The following is a 16,410-nucleotide window of genomic DNA, read 5'->3' as shown; positions in this document are numbered from 1 at the left end:
GCCTTGAGAGTTCATTGATTCCTGTAACCGAGACGTTTACTTCCAGATACTTTTATGTAATGTTCATTTCAAGCTTGATTACAACCAAAGCTGCCTTTGATTAAAACAAACACATGAAAAACACTCTGGATATTTTTCCCCAAAATGGTCAAGGGCAGTCATTTACCAGGTCTGTCAGAAGAAAATTCCTCAAAGGATTTGAAGAAAAAATCCTCATGCAAAACTCTTAGAGGTAGAGGCTTAATGCTAAAAAAAAGTCTTCGTGTCGGTCAGCTCCACCTCAGTGTAATCAGAAAAGTGCGGAGAACACAGGAATGCTGGTCTTCAAAGGAGAGTTTTCATACTTCACACATCACAGGGTGGGGGTTTTATGCTAACGAGGCACCACGGTGCATGTGCGGTGCCCTGGGTCACTGAGCCCTTCACCTCACGTCTTGGGGTCCCAATAACCTCAAAGGTAAATGGAGAGGCTGGATTCGCCTTTTTCTGACATTTGTTCCCTTAATGCTCTTTCTGAATTACCCCCGTCCAGATGGAAGAGCACTACATTTGGGGATGCCTACGTTAATTACGAGTACTTTATTTTCTTGCCTCTAAGATTGCAACCGAGAATATACGAAGGCCTTTGGCAATCTGAAGAGCCCTGGCTGGCCGGACGACTATGCCAGTAACATGGACTGCACTGTGGTTCTCACAGTCCCCCAGAACCACACTGTTTCCCTCTTCTTTCACTCATTTGGCATCGAGGACTCGAGTGGATGCACACGGGACTTCTTGGAGGTAACATACAACTGAATAGCACGGCCACGAATTATTTAAAAGATGATGGATCACTTAAGACCTTTCACCACCTTCTCCGCTAATGCGTCTCATGTCCCTTCCTCATTGTGTTAAATTATCCATTACTCTTTCATTTCCTAAGTAATTTACCAGCTGTCTTCTACGTCCAGACACTAGAAGTCCAACAGGGGACAAGACATAGTCAGGGTCCCCCGGAGGCTCAAAATCTGCTGAAAGACAGACAGGAAAGCATCACCTCCTGCTGATGAACAGAGACAGCATGGTTGGGGCACCTAATTCAGAGGGGACAGAAAAGGCTTCTTGAAGGAGCTAATGTGTGAGTTGAGACCAGAAGGACCAGAGGGAGGTCCAAGTGCAAAGCGGCTAATTTGGAGATGGAGGATGGCTGTGACTTGAAGAAGTGTGCTTGGAATAGAGATAAAAATGAAATTAAATGATACTTAATAGTTCACCTGATAGCCACAAGAAGTTTGGGGCATCTTCGATATTCTCTAAGGGGAGTGTTTCCTTGGCCATGTGTTCAGCAGAGGAAGGACTGCTCTATTCCTTTCTCCTAATCTGGATGAAGAAGCACCTTTGCTCTTTGCCTGTCTCCCCCACCCCCAACCCTGCAACACCCTCCACCCTGTTCCCCAAACACACTGGGAGAGAGCCCTCCTGTGCCTCGATCTCAGGGCCTGTAATTTGCCATGAAACCCCCAGAGTTCACTCCAGGGTCCTTTGCAGACTCTGTTGGAAACGTGTTCATTCTTAGGAAGTAAACTGAGGTGCAACAGAAGACTTGTAGGTACAAAGATGCTGAATTCGTCTGTGAATTGAATTTACACCTCAACCTTACCCAAGACTTTCTAAATCAGCTTTGTTTCATGTACATGCAAATCTTTGGTAAGGTTTCCCAAAAGTCTGTTTGCTCCGCTACACCTGTTAAGTTTTATCATCCTGGAATGCTCTCTCCTCTAGAATTAATCTAAGTCCTCTATGAAAGAATATTCTCAATGGATTGTGTAGTCAGAGGAAGCTCCTGCCTTTTTCTGGGGAAATTTTGCCATGGCAGGAGGCTGGGAGGAGATGGATGCAGCGGGGAGACATTATTGTTTGCATCAATCACATTATTACACTCAGACCTACGTACCTCACCCACCGTGGAGGCTGAACAGTTGTGTGAGGTGTAAAGCAGAAAGGGGAGGAGTCGGATGGGGGAAAGGGACAGCATGGTCCCGACAGCTCAGAGTCACTGTGCAGCTGGATGGTTCACATCCAGCCTGAGCTGACCCCTCATGGACTAGCATTAACTTTGCCATTTCCTCTGGATACCGGGGAGCAAGGGCTGGCTCTCCAGCACTGGGGGTGACAACTGCCCCCCCCAGCTGCCCTCCCTTGTCCCATAGAAATGGGTCTGAAACTTCCTGTCCAATAAGCAAAGACAGGAAACTGCAACATAGTCCTGTAAAGTACGGCTGTGTCTGGTTTTTGGCAGGAAGATCCTGGCACAGGTTTATTGGCAGCCTCAGCATCCCATTCACTTTAACAGTGATGATGGGATGGAAATTTCTTACTGAAGATTCCTATTACTACCACGCAAGGTCCTGGCTCCGGGTCCCATCTGGTATCTGCACTTGCCTTCACCTCCCCTTTCAGGGTCATCTAAAGCCCCAGAGATGCCCACTGCTCTTGTCCCATTCCTCCTGTGCAGAAAGAAGTGAGGATGAGACCTTAGCACATTCAGTGGGACTTAATGTCTCCCTCCTCCCAGAGCATCAGCTGGAAAGGGGACCTGGAGGAAAAAGACCCAGAGACCGAAAGCCAAGAAGGTCATGGGGGCAGGTTGGACCCCCAGCATTCCTGCATATGGTGGCCCTCTCTGCTGAAAGCCAACTGGTTACTCCATCCATGGCACGGCCACTTGGTTTAACCGCTTAGCAGAATAATCCAGAAAGCACCAGAAAGGCAATTTTTTTCTCCCCCTGGCTACTGCTACATAGACCGACAAGGAGTCTCTCCAGATCAACACAACCCAACAAGACTACCCACTGCGCCTCTGAAGAAGCTCTATGACTTGAGACAACTAGCAGTTAACCACTTGTTAAACGCTGGAATTATAAAGGGGATGGAGGCACTTCCAAGATTTGAAATACATGTATCAGTATAAAGTCAGCATCCATCCATGCGGAGCTGCTTCCAACTCTCCACTGCCTGGATAAGATGTCTTGAATATCCCTCAAGCATCCTCCTCGGTGTAGGGCTGGGTGTGAATGCATAGCAGGAGTCAGGCTTGAGGGCAAAACGGGGTTGAATTCACAGGGTGGTTACCCTCGCTCACACACTGCCTTGTTTCCTGTTTTCACCTGTCTACTCCATGCAGTGAACCAAAAAAAAAAAAAATATATATATATATATGTATATATATATGTATATTCCTCTTCAAAATGTGTTTTTAAAATGTATCTAACAGTCAGAAATTTTATAGATTTATGGAGTTATGTCCTTTTTCCATATAAAAATTCCTTTTGCTTTGTACTTTATCATTCTTTGTATGTTGTAGTTTTTTTCATAACCCCTTTATAGCTGAGCAATTTTCAAGGAGGGGGAAAAATGTAAATGCAGTTTGAGGAATAAAGTAGGGCTGAATTGACTGGAAACAAAGCAAATTAATATTTTTCTCCCTCCGCCCTCTTTTAAAAATTCACTTTAATTACATTCTTCAGACTGTCTCCCCAAGAACAAAGGTAAAACTGATTGCCTACATACCACTTATTTAGTTGGGTGTAGAAACGTGCTTTCATATTTTAATGACTGGAGATTAACAGATATTTCAGAATCCAAGTATAAATGGTTTTTGATCTACAAATTGAATGCTTCTCTTCTTTGCAAGTGAAGGTGATTTCTGCATGTGTTCACCTTTCATTAAGTACCTAAAAAGACTGTTTTTTCCCAAAACAGTTGTCATTCCAGTCGTCTCACATCTTCACGTGTAAACCATCAATAAATCAGAGGAAAAGGCACGATATGTCTAATTAATGACTTGTTTTTGAAGGTAAGAAATGGGAGTGAGAGCAGTTCACCGTTACTTGGCACATACTGTGGGACTCTGCTGCCAAATCCCATTTTCTCCAGAAGTCGTGAGCTGTACCTACGATTTAAGAGTGACGGGGCAACTTCTGGTCACGGATATGAAATTATCTGGACTTCGTCGGCCTCTGGTAAGACATCTGTGCTTTGTGAGGGAAGTAGTGCGGCCGAGAAAAACACACGGTGTCCAACAGAAAAAGACAATTAAAGTGACCTGATCTTCCCCCTCATCTGTGTACTTGATTACTTTCTGTTAAAAATAGAGATTTTTTTTTTATCTCCATGAAAATAGAGATTGACAAAAATTCTACTTTCATTCATCATTTCTGTAGGGAATATATACTTACATATAAAGCACAGGTAAGGTGTTAAGATTTTTAAATTCCTTTATAAGTTCTGATTTTGTCATATTTTTAATTTTTGGTTTGGTCATCAAGGTAGTTCTCTGAGAATTAAAACAAACAAAAACAAACAAGAAACTTGGCCCCAAAGCCAATTTCCGAGCAAATACTTGCGTATGCATAAGCAGCTGTGTTCCTCAGAGACCCTCTCATTTCCTGGCAGTCCCGGAGGTTAATGGCTTTTACAGGGCAGTAAGCACCTTCCTGAGTTTGTGGTTGGCTGACCAAATCAGTGAGGGAAATTTGAGTCATGTGAGTACATTTAACTCAAGAGAGGAAGGATACCTTTATGAAATGTCCCTGAAAATATCTAAAAACATTCAAAATAAGAATGATTAAAAAAGGACTCATTTTTCTCCAGGAAGTGCGCATAGAGGGAACGGGAGGGGGGAAGGGGGAGGGAGGGACAGGAGTTTGAGATTAACAGATACACAGTACTATATATAAAATAGATAAACAACAAGGACCTACTGTAGGGCACGGAACTATACTCAATATCTTGTAATAACATATAATGGGAAAGAACTTGAAAAGAAAATATATATACATATGTATATGTATAACTGAATTGCTTTGCTGTACACCTGAAACTAACATTGTAAATCAATTATACTTCAATAAAAAGTATGAATTAGGAAAACAAAAACAAAAAAACTAACCACCCTCACACCCTGAGGCCACTCTCCCTTCTGAGATGGACCACATTCTATGGAATGTGTATCTCTAAATAAACTTGTTTTCACTTAAAAAAAAAAAAAAAGGACTCATTTCAAATATCCTGTTCTTCTAGAAAAGGATTCTATCAAGACAGTCATAGATAACAGTTTCTTGGCACCTGAAAAAAGGTAAAAGATGATCTCTCTGCCCTCATTTTACAGATAAGGAAATAAAACAAACTTAGCTGAGCTGCCCAAATGCACAGGTGGATTGTGGCAGAGGTAGGACCAAAACTCCAGTGCTCAGACACCCAAGCCAGCGCTTTCTAATTAATTCCCGCAATCTCCTCCTGTGTGCAGGAATCCTGGATCCCCGTGGCTGTCTGGTCTAAATAATGATAACCTTCCTGTACAAATTGTCAAACTGAACAAATTAACACCAGTATTTAAAGAGCTTTGGCTTTGTGTTAACGTCAGTCTTGGAACTGTCAGTTACAAGCCTGGTCAAGTCACTTTTATAACAAAGTAACTACTGTCAAAACCTAAAATAACACCCTCTCTTTCTTTGGTTCTGACCCAGAATTTCACTTTTAATTCTACTTCACCCGCATCATTATCGTCGACTTATTGCCAGTGAAGAGAGCGCTACACCATCAAAAGTACCCAAATCAACTTTAATTGCTCTCTCCTACAGTTTCTTTATCAAGTTGTCAGTTTTCTCAGTGTGTTCTTAACCCACTATTTTCAAAGGACAGACCTGGAGGAAGTCTTCCCTAAGTCGTGATAGTCAGAGAAAGAAAGGATTGTCCGGTGCAGGTGGAGGTGGGGGTGGGGTGGGGGAGCAGGTGGAGAGGGAGTGGGCGGGAGGTGGCTCAAAGAAGGAACAAAAAAGGGTTTCTGCATCCACTTTTCTTGCAGAGGGTCTCAGCACCTTAAGAAAATAACCACCTCATTGCCTGAAGCGCACTAAAGCACGCTGGATGGTTTATACCCCACTGAATCAAACTTCCTGCAACTGTTTCCTTGTAGGCTGTGGTGGGACTCTTTACGGAGACAGCGGCTCGGTCACCAGCCCTGGCTATCCGGGTACTTACCCAAATAACACTCACTGCGAATGGGCCATCATTGCTCCTGCTGGAAGGCTTGTCACCGTCAGCTTTTACTTTGTCAGCATTGACGATCCTGGAGACTGTGTCCATAACTATCTCATCCTGTACGATGGACCCGATGCTAATTCTCCATCCTCTGGACCGTATTGTGGCTCAGTGAGTAAAACGAACTTTAAAAAATTCCCATTTGCTATTTGTAATAATAAAGTAGCTTAGTATCCACTTTTAAAGGCAGACATACGAAATCAGAGAGCACAGTGCACTTTTATAAGTGTTTTCTGACTTTCCTTTTTATTTTGGGAGCACGAATGCCACCTAGTGGGCACTGCATCAAATTAACAGTAATAGTAAATTTGGCTGTGCATCATAATCACCTATGCAGTTAATTAGCGTTGCGGACTTCCAGCCCCACTCAACCTACTGAATCAGAATTTCTGGGAGAGGATCTATGGCCTATGGCATGCTGCTTTTTGAAAGCTCCGTGGTGATGTCAATGCACTGCCCAGGGTTGAATATCCATGGTTATTTCTACGTGAATAGAACTACAGTCTTCCCTGGGTATCCACAGGGAATTGGTTCCAGGACCCCCTGTGGATACCAAATCCTAGGATTTCTCAAGTCCCTTATAAAAACTGGCCAAGGGCAACGAATACAGTCAGCCCTCTGTATCCGCAGTTCCGTATCTGTGGGATTCCGTGGTTGGTTGAATCCGTGACACAGAGGAACTTGCCCTTAGGGAGGGCAGACTATATAGAAAATTTGGATGCCTGGCTCCATTTCACTCACTTCTTGCTGAAAATTGTGGGAATTCTCTGAAGAAATACACAGGGTATTAACAGCTGGCCTGGGAACTAATGATCTTTTTTTTTTTTTTTCATAAATTTCAAGTGTATTGGAACTTCCCCAAAAGTTAAGTTCGAATTCTGACATTGACTCAGTATTGCTTGCATCTGCGCTCACTGTCCCCTCCTTTGTATGAGAGTAGATTGTCTACAGAGCTTTCATGTACGGGAGATGTGGCTACCGATAAGTCACTTGTTTCCTACTCCTCTGCTCTTTACTCATTTATGCCTTCTTAGCAAACTGAATTCTTAGAATTACATCTGCTGGAAATTTAGAGTTCTTAGAATATAACTTGCAGTTTGTAAAACTGATAAAATGTTCTACTCGGAAGTATTAAAAATAGATACTTTTTTTTTAAAACTGAGAATTCTTCTATATATTCTTCCAAACTTTTCTTTGAATATATTTGCAATATACACATATTTTATTCTGTTTTGTGGCTGTCATTAACATCTGATTATTAAAAACACTGATGTGTCATATTTAATCATCGGATGGTTTTCTGTTGCATGGGTGCAGCCTAACTTACTGAACAAAGCTTCTCTGGTTTGTAGACAACATTTTAATAAACTCTCTGGTAGCTCTGCCCTTATACACAGAGCCAATAATTTGGGGAGAAATTTGGGTCTCCTCATCACTAGACATTGTATTATACTTATTCACAGGGGGCCACAGAAAAGAGAGCACAGTAAATGTGTCATGTGTCAGATGTAGACGCTGACGAGGTCTTAGTCATTTAGTTGAAATTTGCAAACATTTTCACAATGAAATGAAACTATTTTCACAACATCATTGTTTTTCATTATTTTATGTCTCTATGGCTTTTTTTTTTTTTTTCAAACATGCAACCCATTCAATACTGTGACAATCCTGTGAGGTGGAAAGAACAAAGAAAACCTGGACTGTGCAGATAAAAGAAAACTGAGGCACATTAAATTCAAGTCTATAATAGAAATGTCATTTTTTTAAACTGCTGGCATTCACAATATTTGTTTTGCATTTTCTTTTCAAGTGTACTTGTTTTCTTTTTTAAAGATGCTATGGATTTCTTTAGTTTTGTTTTTGTTTTTGTTTTTTGTTTTTAGCACTGAGGTCAGTGTGTTTACAGAGTGATGATGGAAGTCACTCCTTAGATTGCTAGTCATACAATACATTGAAGATGTTTTCTTGTATAGTCATTGTCATCGTTCATGGGCACCACTCTCAGTAACAGAATCTGAACATCTGGAAACATGAAAGAATAAAAGAAAAAGCAAGTGAATCAAAGGAGACTTTAAAACTTCTGGCATCTGCTCATACTGTTTTCTCAACATAGAAGTAACAAGGAGAAATGTGGGAGCAGGCTGAAATGGAAGGAAAACGTGCATGCACTGGGGCAGTGTACAATATTGTGTGTACCCCAATATATCTCTTAGGAAAAAATATCCCTGTGCTTCACACACCTGAATAATTTACTAACTTAGAAAAAAGTCTGTTTTGTGATGACTCTTACGTAGGACTAATGCAGTTGGACCCAGCAGAATAGAGGGGCAGGGCCCTCGTCTGCAACCTTGACCCTGTGTGACAGCCTCAGCCTCCCGGACATTTCACTGACTTATTTGCTTCATAGTTCGTCTTCTCCCATTAAAAAGTAAGCTTCATGCAAGCAGGGCTTTTTGTACGTTTGGTTCATTTTTTTTATATCCTTAGTGCTAAAAATAATTCCTGTAACAGGGAAGTCTCTCAATAAATAGTTGTTAAATGAATGACTTGGAAATGAGAGAAAACAAAGACCCATCTCCCCACCACCCACCTCCAGCAGACACACACTGTTTCCCACAAAGGATGTGAAAAGAAATCCCCAAAGGAAACTACAGATGTTAAGAGGGGAAAGTAGTATACTTGACTCATACGATCGTTTTCTTTGCAAATACAAGTTGTATTTCCATCAGACAAATGAAAATGTCAGTAACAACTTGAATTGGAAATTCAACTTTTAGTGATGGTTTCATGGAGATGTAATTTGCATACCACAGAATTCATCTGCTTAGAGTAAAATTTAGTAAATTCGCGGAGTTGTGTAGCTGTTGTCCAATCAACTGGAAAACATTCTCGTTCCCCCAAAGAGAAACCCTGAATCCATTAGCAGTCACTTCCTCTCGCCCCTCAACCCCAACCCCCAGCCATATTCCTTTGTAAATTCTCTACATTAATTCTAGAAGTATGTGCAGGTTTTCTGTAAATTCTAGAAAGCTGCTTTATGTTGTACTTTTTAAAAAAATTACACTTAATATTTCTAGAAAAATAATCAAATTTGTGAAATAGATAATTTGTTACTTCTCCCCCCCCCCAACTTTAGGACACTGATATAGGTCCTTTTGTGGCCTCCTCCCATCGTGTCTTCATCAAATTTCATGCGGAGTATGTGGCGCGACCCTCAGCAATCCGCCTAACATGGGACAGCTGACCCCGACAGCCCGGGTCTGCTCGGCACTTTGGTTTGTCTGCAGGGGCTGGACCCACAGACCTCACGCGGGATGGGATCCTGCCATCCTGATCCGTTGAACCCCCTGCCTGTGCCCTGAGAAGAATGTGAACTTTTATGTTTTTCGTCAAAGCATATATGGAATCAACATTTGTATATATACCTTGTGAATGTAGAATGTAGCTTCTTTATTCTAATAGTTTGAGCTGAAATTTTCTAAAAACACTTAAAGAGTCAGAAATGATTGTGGCACGTGCACTGTGTAAATTTCCGAAAGTTAATAAAATAGGAGTGCGATTTTCACTGCGAATGTCAAACTGGGGATAATAAACATTACTGAAAGGTAAACCATGATGCTGAATTCATTTTTTAACTCATTAAAATTTAGTCTTTCCCTGTGGGGTCCATATAAAATTGCAAGCTGAGTGTTTACATTTTGATGAAGTCTGTGAGTCCTTCAGGATGGAAACTCCGGAGCCAAGCTGCCTGTCTAGTTAACTTCCACATGTTTGGCTGTTGTCAAGTCCTAGTTTAACAACACATAGTTATACATAGTTAAGCGAAGCTTTTAGAAAGTTTTTTTTTTTTTCTGCCTTTAACAAAGAGCCATTAGGTTAAATATGCAAAGTTAAGTCTTATTAAGATCATGGGACCAAGTGAATGAAAGACATTATCAAATGTGTTACTTCCTCTTCCTCTACGACTCAAATGCCCAAGGAGGGATCTTGGCACAGAGTTTAGAGCCACATAAATGAGATGTTCTCACCTTAAAAATTCCTGCTTCCTTTTAACTCTATGATGGATTGGTAAATCAACCCTACGGGTGACACCCTATGAGGAGAAGGGTTCATGCATTGAAGAGGCAGGCTGGAACCAAAACCCCCAAGATACAAGTTGGTCGGCGTAGACATAAGATCTAGCTCTTTCATCCAAAAATGAATCACAAAGATACAGAATATGGAGAAAGGTGTGCAATAACCCAGGAGCTAGGAATTTCAGCTAAAAGCAAGATTAACATACGCTGTAGAAGATGCTTTGTTCTGTGATTGCGTCGTTCAAGTAATGGTGTCTACAAGAGTCGTTTTCATTCAGGGAGACACACGATCCTAGGAGGTATGTGAGAACTGAAAAAAAAAAAAGCATCATCGATATTATGATGCTTTAAAATTGAAAACTTACAACAGGAAATAAGAATATCTTCTCTCATTCCATAGGCTGTAAGTAGAATCCAAAAAGCCATATGTAAGATGAATGGGCTTGAGGGGTGGGTGAGGCGAGGTCTTAATTGGAAGGGAAGGGAGCCCAGGACTGAGGGGAGCCAGGCTTCCGCACACTGTGACCTTTCTCCCCACTCCTTTTCTGTCTCCCTAAAGAACTGGACCTTAACAGGAAGGACAGAGCACCTGCCTTTTGGTCTTCAAGGTTAAGTTAGCCATCGTTGGCCAAAGTCACCCTCATCTGGCCTTCAGGATGGGATATCTCAGTGAGAGGACACCGCAGGCCAGGAATCTCCTGGCACCTCAGACATTCTCGGGAAGAATGTTGTAGGGGATGGATGGGGCAGGTGACAATTTGGCAGGGCTAGGAGATAATTTCCTATTAAATTTCAGTTCCACGTAATTGGAGGAATTTGTTAAAAATCGGTTACATTCACCAAACAAGTACTAACATCTTTCATTTTATTAAAAAAAAATGAGAACTACCATCTACGTGACATGTGCTCTATGGCAGGCATCATTCTCACATCACTCGCTGAAATGGAACACAAAGAACCTTCATCCCCATCTTACAGCTGAGCAAAATGAGGTACGATGGAAAAGTTACCTAAACTTGCGTGACACAGCTGAGATTTTAACCTCAGCAACCAACCAAGAGAGTGCCTCCCCTCCTGCCTGAAGGATTGAGTGTGACCTTTTTAAAATATGACAGTCCAACTTTTATCGTAGATCTAGTGACATTATTAAAAAAGACTGACACTGTTGTATGACCTAGAAAAAATTAGAATGCAATAGCTGTTGGTTTGGTGAAATCTTAGAGATGACACAGAGTCAAAAATAATGTTAATGGAAGAAAAATTTTAACTTACAGAGACCTCATGTCACTCCATGGCCATTAATTTAATGGGGAGATTACTGGAAGAAAAATGATATGATAATTTTTGGAGATTCAATGAGAAATTTGCTTTTCAAATTTTAATGTGGTGACTTACTTCATATGTTTTAGTAGTTTGTTATAAATACAGGTTAGAGACTAAAAAGCATTTTTAAATGAATGAGTTATGTAATGATTTATGTGAATTGACCTGCTGTTCTCAGTCTGAAGTGCCACTTGTAGCCCAAGCATCTTTCATGCTGTCTCTAACTGGCCCACCATGTGGGCTTGAAGGCAGGAATAGTACATCCCTCCATACTGAGGCATAAATTAAGTAAGCATGGTGTCCTTGGCAGTGATGCTGCAGAGGGGATTTAAGCTCTGATAAGTACTGACTTTTTCTTGCAGGACTGGCTACCTAATTTACCCAGTGCAAAAAGGAAAATGGAGGATCCCTTGTCTAAAAATTATTAAATATTCCAAACCAGTGACAGCAGAGCGTTAAACCAAGCATGGGCCCATCCCAGCCTGGAGCTTTGGGTCACTGTATGCACAGTCTGCATATCCAGGAAGCCAGCCCCGTTTTCATGCTATAAAAATCTGGAACTTAGGGACACACAGTTCATTAAGATTCGGTAAAAGTGAAAAGAAAGAGAGCAGATCATAAGGGAATGAAAACAAATCTCTGGAAAAGTGGAAGTGAAGGCAAGTGTGATGAAAATTAAACAGAAAGTAAACGTACCCCGAAATAAATTCAAGAGGGAAGTGCAGCAGAACTGGGAATTGATTTTCCATAGGTTATCTAGTTGTGGGGCTGGCAGGTGCAGTGTCAGGGGCTGAAACAGGATGTAACAACTGTATCCACTGATGCTCACATTTCCTTCTACTAGTTAAGGCAGCCTGGTGATCCCAGGTGGCCATAAAACTGGGTTCTAACCTCTGAAGGAATTTAACCAACAGCCCAGGGAAAATTTATGTTGACCAAGGAGGGAAACAAATTCACATCAACAACAGAAGAGGGACAAAATAACTACATCAGCTATCTAGAAAAATCAGCTTGGGCTTCATGCTTAAATACAAAATGATAGCCAGGAATCACCAGACAGAGGAAGAGTTACAGCTGCCTGAACGGACTAGATAAACTAACAAAAAAGGGACATGAGGAAACATAATTTAATAAACAGAAAAGAGGTTTAAAAACAGTTTATCCTCAGAAAGATTAGAGAAGAGAGTGTGCATTCATGAAACAAAAGCAGGGTATACTAAACAAGGTCTAGGAAGTATATTTCATTAATAGCCAAAATAATTTTTAAAAATTTAATAGAGATTTGGAAAATAAAAGAGAAAATCTCTCAGAAATTAAGTTAAAGGGAAAAGAAGAAAGAAAGAAAGAAATGAAATGAAATATATGAGGGGGGGTGGGAAACAAAACTATGGAAAACCAGCCTGGGAGGCTGCCACCTGACTAACAAAATTTCCAGAAAGAATGATAAATCAGAGAGAATGCCTGGAAAGAAATTTCAAAGGAATAACAGAAAACAATCTCCAGAGAGGAAGAGAGAAATGAATCTTCCTCTGGAAAGGACCCAAAAGCACTAAACAGATTAAAAAAACACTACTCCCATCAGAGATACTATGGTGAAATTTCAGCATGATGAATCAAAGATCACAAACGCTTCCCAAGGGAAAACAATAGCTCCCTGCAAAGATTTGAGGAAACTGATACATTTATGGCCATCAACACAGGAAACACTAGTCGGTGGGAGTCTGCCACTGAGATTTAAGAGATACTGATTTTGAACCCAAAATTACACGCTAGTCAAATGATCAAAGGTGTGGGCAAAATAAAAACATCTTGAAACATTCAACAACTCAACAGTTGTGCCTCCTACACATTCTTTTAGAGAAAGTTACTTGAAGGGTATAGGTACTCCAGCTAAATGCCTATACAAGTGTCTGTTTAAAACCAGGAACAAAGTGAAAATAAATTATAGATAACCTCTCAGCTGGAGGGCTAGAATCAATGTAAGAGCAGTAAGTTAGTAGATTCCAATAAAATCTTCAAGAAAAATTCAGTGGATTCCAACAGTGAGGAGTAATGAAAAGCTTAAGGTACAAGAAGAAAAAGAGAACAGTTTAAAATTCTAGTTAAAAAAAAAAAAGAAAATTGTTTAAGGAAATCATCATTCAATAGAAAGCAAACTAAACTATGACATAACTTTGTAGGATAAGAACAGATAAGTCACGTATTTATCTGGTGACTGCGACCTGGGGGCCAGGGATGCACAGACCACCAAGGAGTTCTTGCTTTGAGGAGCTCACAATATAGCGGGAGGCACAACTGTGAGGAAGGGACTCGGGGTAGCAACTTCCCATAAGTGGAACCACAAGGCAGCAGCACACAGAGAAAATTTACTTGAAGCTTCCCCGCGCCCCAGCTTGACCTACAAACCACTCCCTCGCAGCCGCTCCCAGAGCTCCCCGGCTTCCGCCCACAGGTCTCTGGCTTCGAGCTGCTCACTGAGCCTGAACCAAACTAGTGCGCAGTCGCCGACTCCAGTCCAATCGGATTCTCCAAGCCAGGGTTGGGGAGGTGGATTCCAGAGGGATGGACTAACCTCTGGGGTGGGTGGAGTCTCGAGGCCGAATAGCAGACGTGATTGGCCAGCCGCGGGGTAGGCAGTCTCTTATGGGCGGAGCCTCGCCCTGAGCCACGTCTAGTGAACTGTTCTCCTAATTTGGGAAGGGTCGGGCGCGGGCGGGGCGTGCAGCTGCGAGCCGCACGGTGTGCGCCTGCGCTGTGCGCCGGGACAGGGCGTGTTCCTCGTTCGGTTGCCCGTTTTGCGCTGATCGAGTGCATCTCTCGCCGCGCGGTTTCGCTCTGCGGAAGCCTGTCGTTCTCGCGCCCTGTGAGGTGCTGCTCTCCGCAGTGAGTGTGCGTGAGTGGTACTGCACTTGCGTTTGCTTCTCTGCACGGCGGGAATGGTGCCTGGACCCTTCCCACTGCCCTGTCCCGCCCTCTCCATCCCCCTCCCTGCACCCGGACCCTGCCTGCTGCTGCCCACTTCCCAGGGCCGGGGGAAACCTGGAGAGTGCCAGCCCGGGGTTCTCTCACTTTTATCCCTGCAGCCTGCCGGCCGTCGCCCACGTGCTGTTTTGTTGTCGTTTGGTACAGATCATGTCCAAGTCTCTGAAAAAGTTGGTGGAGGAGAGCCGGGAGAAGAATCAGCCGGAAGTGGACATGAGTGACCGGGGCATCTCCAACATGCTGGATGTCAACGGCCTTTGTAAGTTCCCTGGAGGCCCTTCCCCTTGGAGGAGCTGGAGGGGCTTCTGAGTATAACAAGTAATTGAGACGTTACAGTTTAAGTCCCACTTGTTGCTTGTAAACAGCACTTGTCAAGAGCTTAGCTGTCAGAATTTGTTCTGTCCCAGCTGGAAAACGGACAGCAGAGGCAGGATGAGAATCACACAGACTCTTGCTGCTGTACATCATCAGTTGTCCATGCTGAGTGATGGCATTGGGGTGGACTAAAGATTATTTCTGAATAATTTTTCTATTCCCTTAATATAGTCTTTGCCCTTTGAACAAATGTCACGCAAAAACTACATAAGTATTTTCGTGTCTGGAGTAAGTTAAACATTTCTTGACTTCTGTCTTTTTCTGGGTTTATTCTCCTAACTTCATTAAGGCTTTTATGTCCTCTTGTGCTACTGTGATGTCTTCCTAACTTTCCCTCTTGCCTTCAGTTTTACTGCCCCTGTACTTTTAGGCTCTGTATTGCTTTCAGTGTTATTTTCCTGTGGCACACATTTTATTGTAACTCTCTCCTTGAAATCAGGGGTGGCAAACTCAAATGCCTTCTGGGGCTGGTTGAGGATGGTCATGAGTTCCATAATAGGGATCCCATCTGAAGAGGGCAGCCGCTACGTCTGCTGTCAGAGCCAAATAATTGTCACTGGCCCATGTTTGCCAGACTTTTTTTTTTCTATGAAGCCAAGAATCCAGAATTTTATATGAAAATTCCTAACTTTTAGATACTGGCAACTAATTCCAACATGTTAGATGTGAATTCAAACCCTTCTTCAGGCTGACTGTGGCTGAAGTTTGGACCTTCTCCCTTAAACATTTCTCCTGGGTGTCCATTAGCAATGGTAAGGCTCCAAGTTCATTAGGATGACATGTTCCTTTCTGAATCTGACCACAATCTACCTTTGCTCCTGTTCCTTCCATGCATCTGGTGTCCCCGCCACCCTGAACTGATAGTCCTTCCTGAACCAGGGCAGCCTTTCAGGTCTCTGTGCCTTTAGAAATATTGTTTCCTCTTCCTCCCTCTGCTTCACCCCAGATCCTGCTACTTACCTGCCAAAGTTCAGCTCACTTGTCACAGCCTTCACTGTGAAGCCATCTCTGTCTGTATCACGCTGACATAGTCACTTCCTCCTCCGTGAAGGTGGACACACCTTGCTTTGTGACTCCTGTTACACAGGACTGTGATGTGTTCTTAGTCTAAGCACCTCTCTTCCCCACTGGCCGGCTGGCAGCACTAAACCCGTGCAATATTCACAGGTACCTACCTTCTTTATGATCATGCCTGGAACAGAGCAGGTGCTCAAAAACGTTTGATGGATGAAGGAAAGAAGGATGGATTAGGCCAGCGAGTTGATGAGACCCAGACCAGGAGGTGACATGGGAGAAGGGGAGATGTCTAGAAGACCCCAAAAGATGATGCTTGTTGGGCACAGAGAGGGGAAAGTTACTGTGAATGCTTCGTTTGTGCCTGGGACGGAGCTTGGGATTGGTGCTGATGATTCCTCTCTGCAAAGGCAAGGGGATGAGAGGCCATAGATGATGTGCATTTGGTAATCCTTAGGGAGACACCTGCCAGTTAGTTTCCCTTTTGTGCGAGTTAGCATCTCAGCCTCCTGGGAGCGTGTTGGCCTCTCTCAGCTGTGATGGCTTTTTGGTGGCAGTG

The 16,410-nt window shown here is 42.7% G+C and overlaps 2 protein-coding genes across 4 annotated transcripts in view; both read left to right on the top strand.

The window, feature by feature from the left end:
- The window catches only part of CUBN (cubilin), a 273,800-nt gene extending 264,109 nt beyond the window's left edge, over positions 1–9,691 (top strand). The window contains exons 64-67 of the mRNA XM_074358517.1: positions 599–780; positions 3,836–4,001; positions 5,957–6,192; positions 9,218–9,691. Of these exons, the coding sequence (XP_074214618.1) occupies positions 599–780; positions 3,836–4,001; positions 5,957–6,192; positions 9,218–9,325 (692 nt within the window). The 3' untranslated portion in view covers positions 9,326–9,691. The remainder of the gene's footprint in view (positions 1–598; positions 781–3,835; positions 4,002–5,956; positions 6,193–9,217) is intronic.
- Positions 9,692–14,205: 4,514 nt separating this feature from the next.
- RSU1 (Ras suppressor protein 1) overlaps positions 14,206–16,410 on the top strand; it is a 159,260-nt gene continuing 157,055 nt past the window's right edge. Inside the window, exons 1-2 of one of the 3 annotated variants that reach the window (XM_010966825.3) lie at positions 14,206–14,363; positions 14,610–14,721. In XM_010966825.3, the coding sequence (XP_010965127.1) occupies positions 14,613–14,721 (109 nt within the window). In that variant the 5' untranslated portion in view covers positions 14,206–14,363; positions 14,610–14,612. Of the gene's footprint in view, positions 14,374–14,609; positions 14,722–16,410 lie in introns of all 3 variants that reach the window. The other 2 variants (XM_010966834.3, XM_010966844.3) reach the window with 2 other exon arrangements.

The sequence above is a fragment of the Camelus bactrianus genome, chromosome 35, assembly GCF_048773025.1.
Source record: "Camelus bactrianus isolate YW-2024 breed Bactrian camel chromosome 35, ASM4877302v1, whole genome shotgun sequence".
NCBI lineage: Eukaryota > Metazoa > Chordata > Mammalia > Artiodactyla > Camelidae > Camelus > Camelus bactrianus.
Note: the sequence above shows the minus strand (reverse complement) of the source record. Positions and strands in the feature narration are given on the sequence as shown.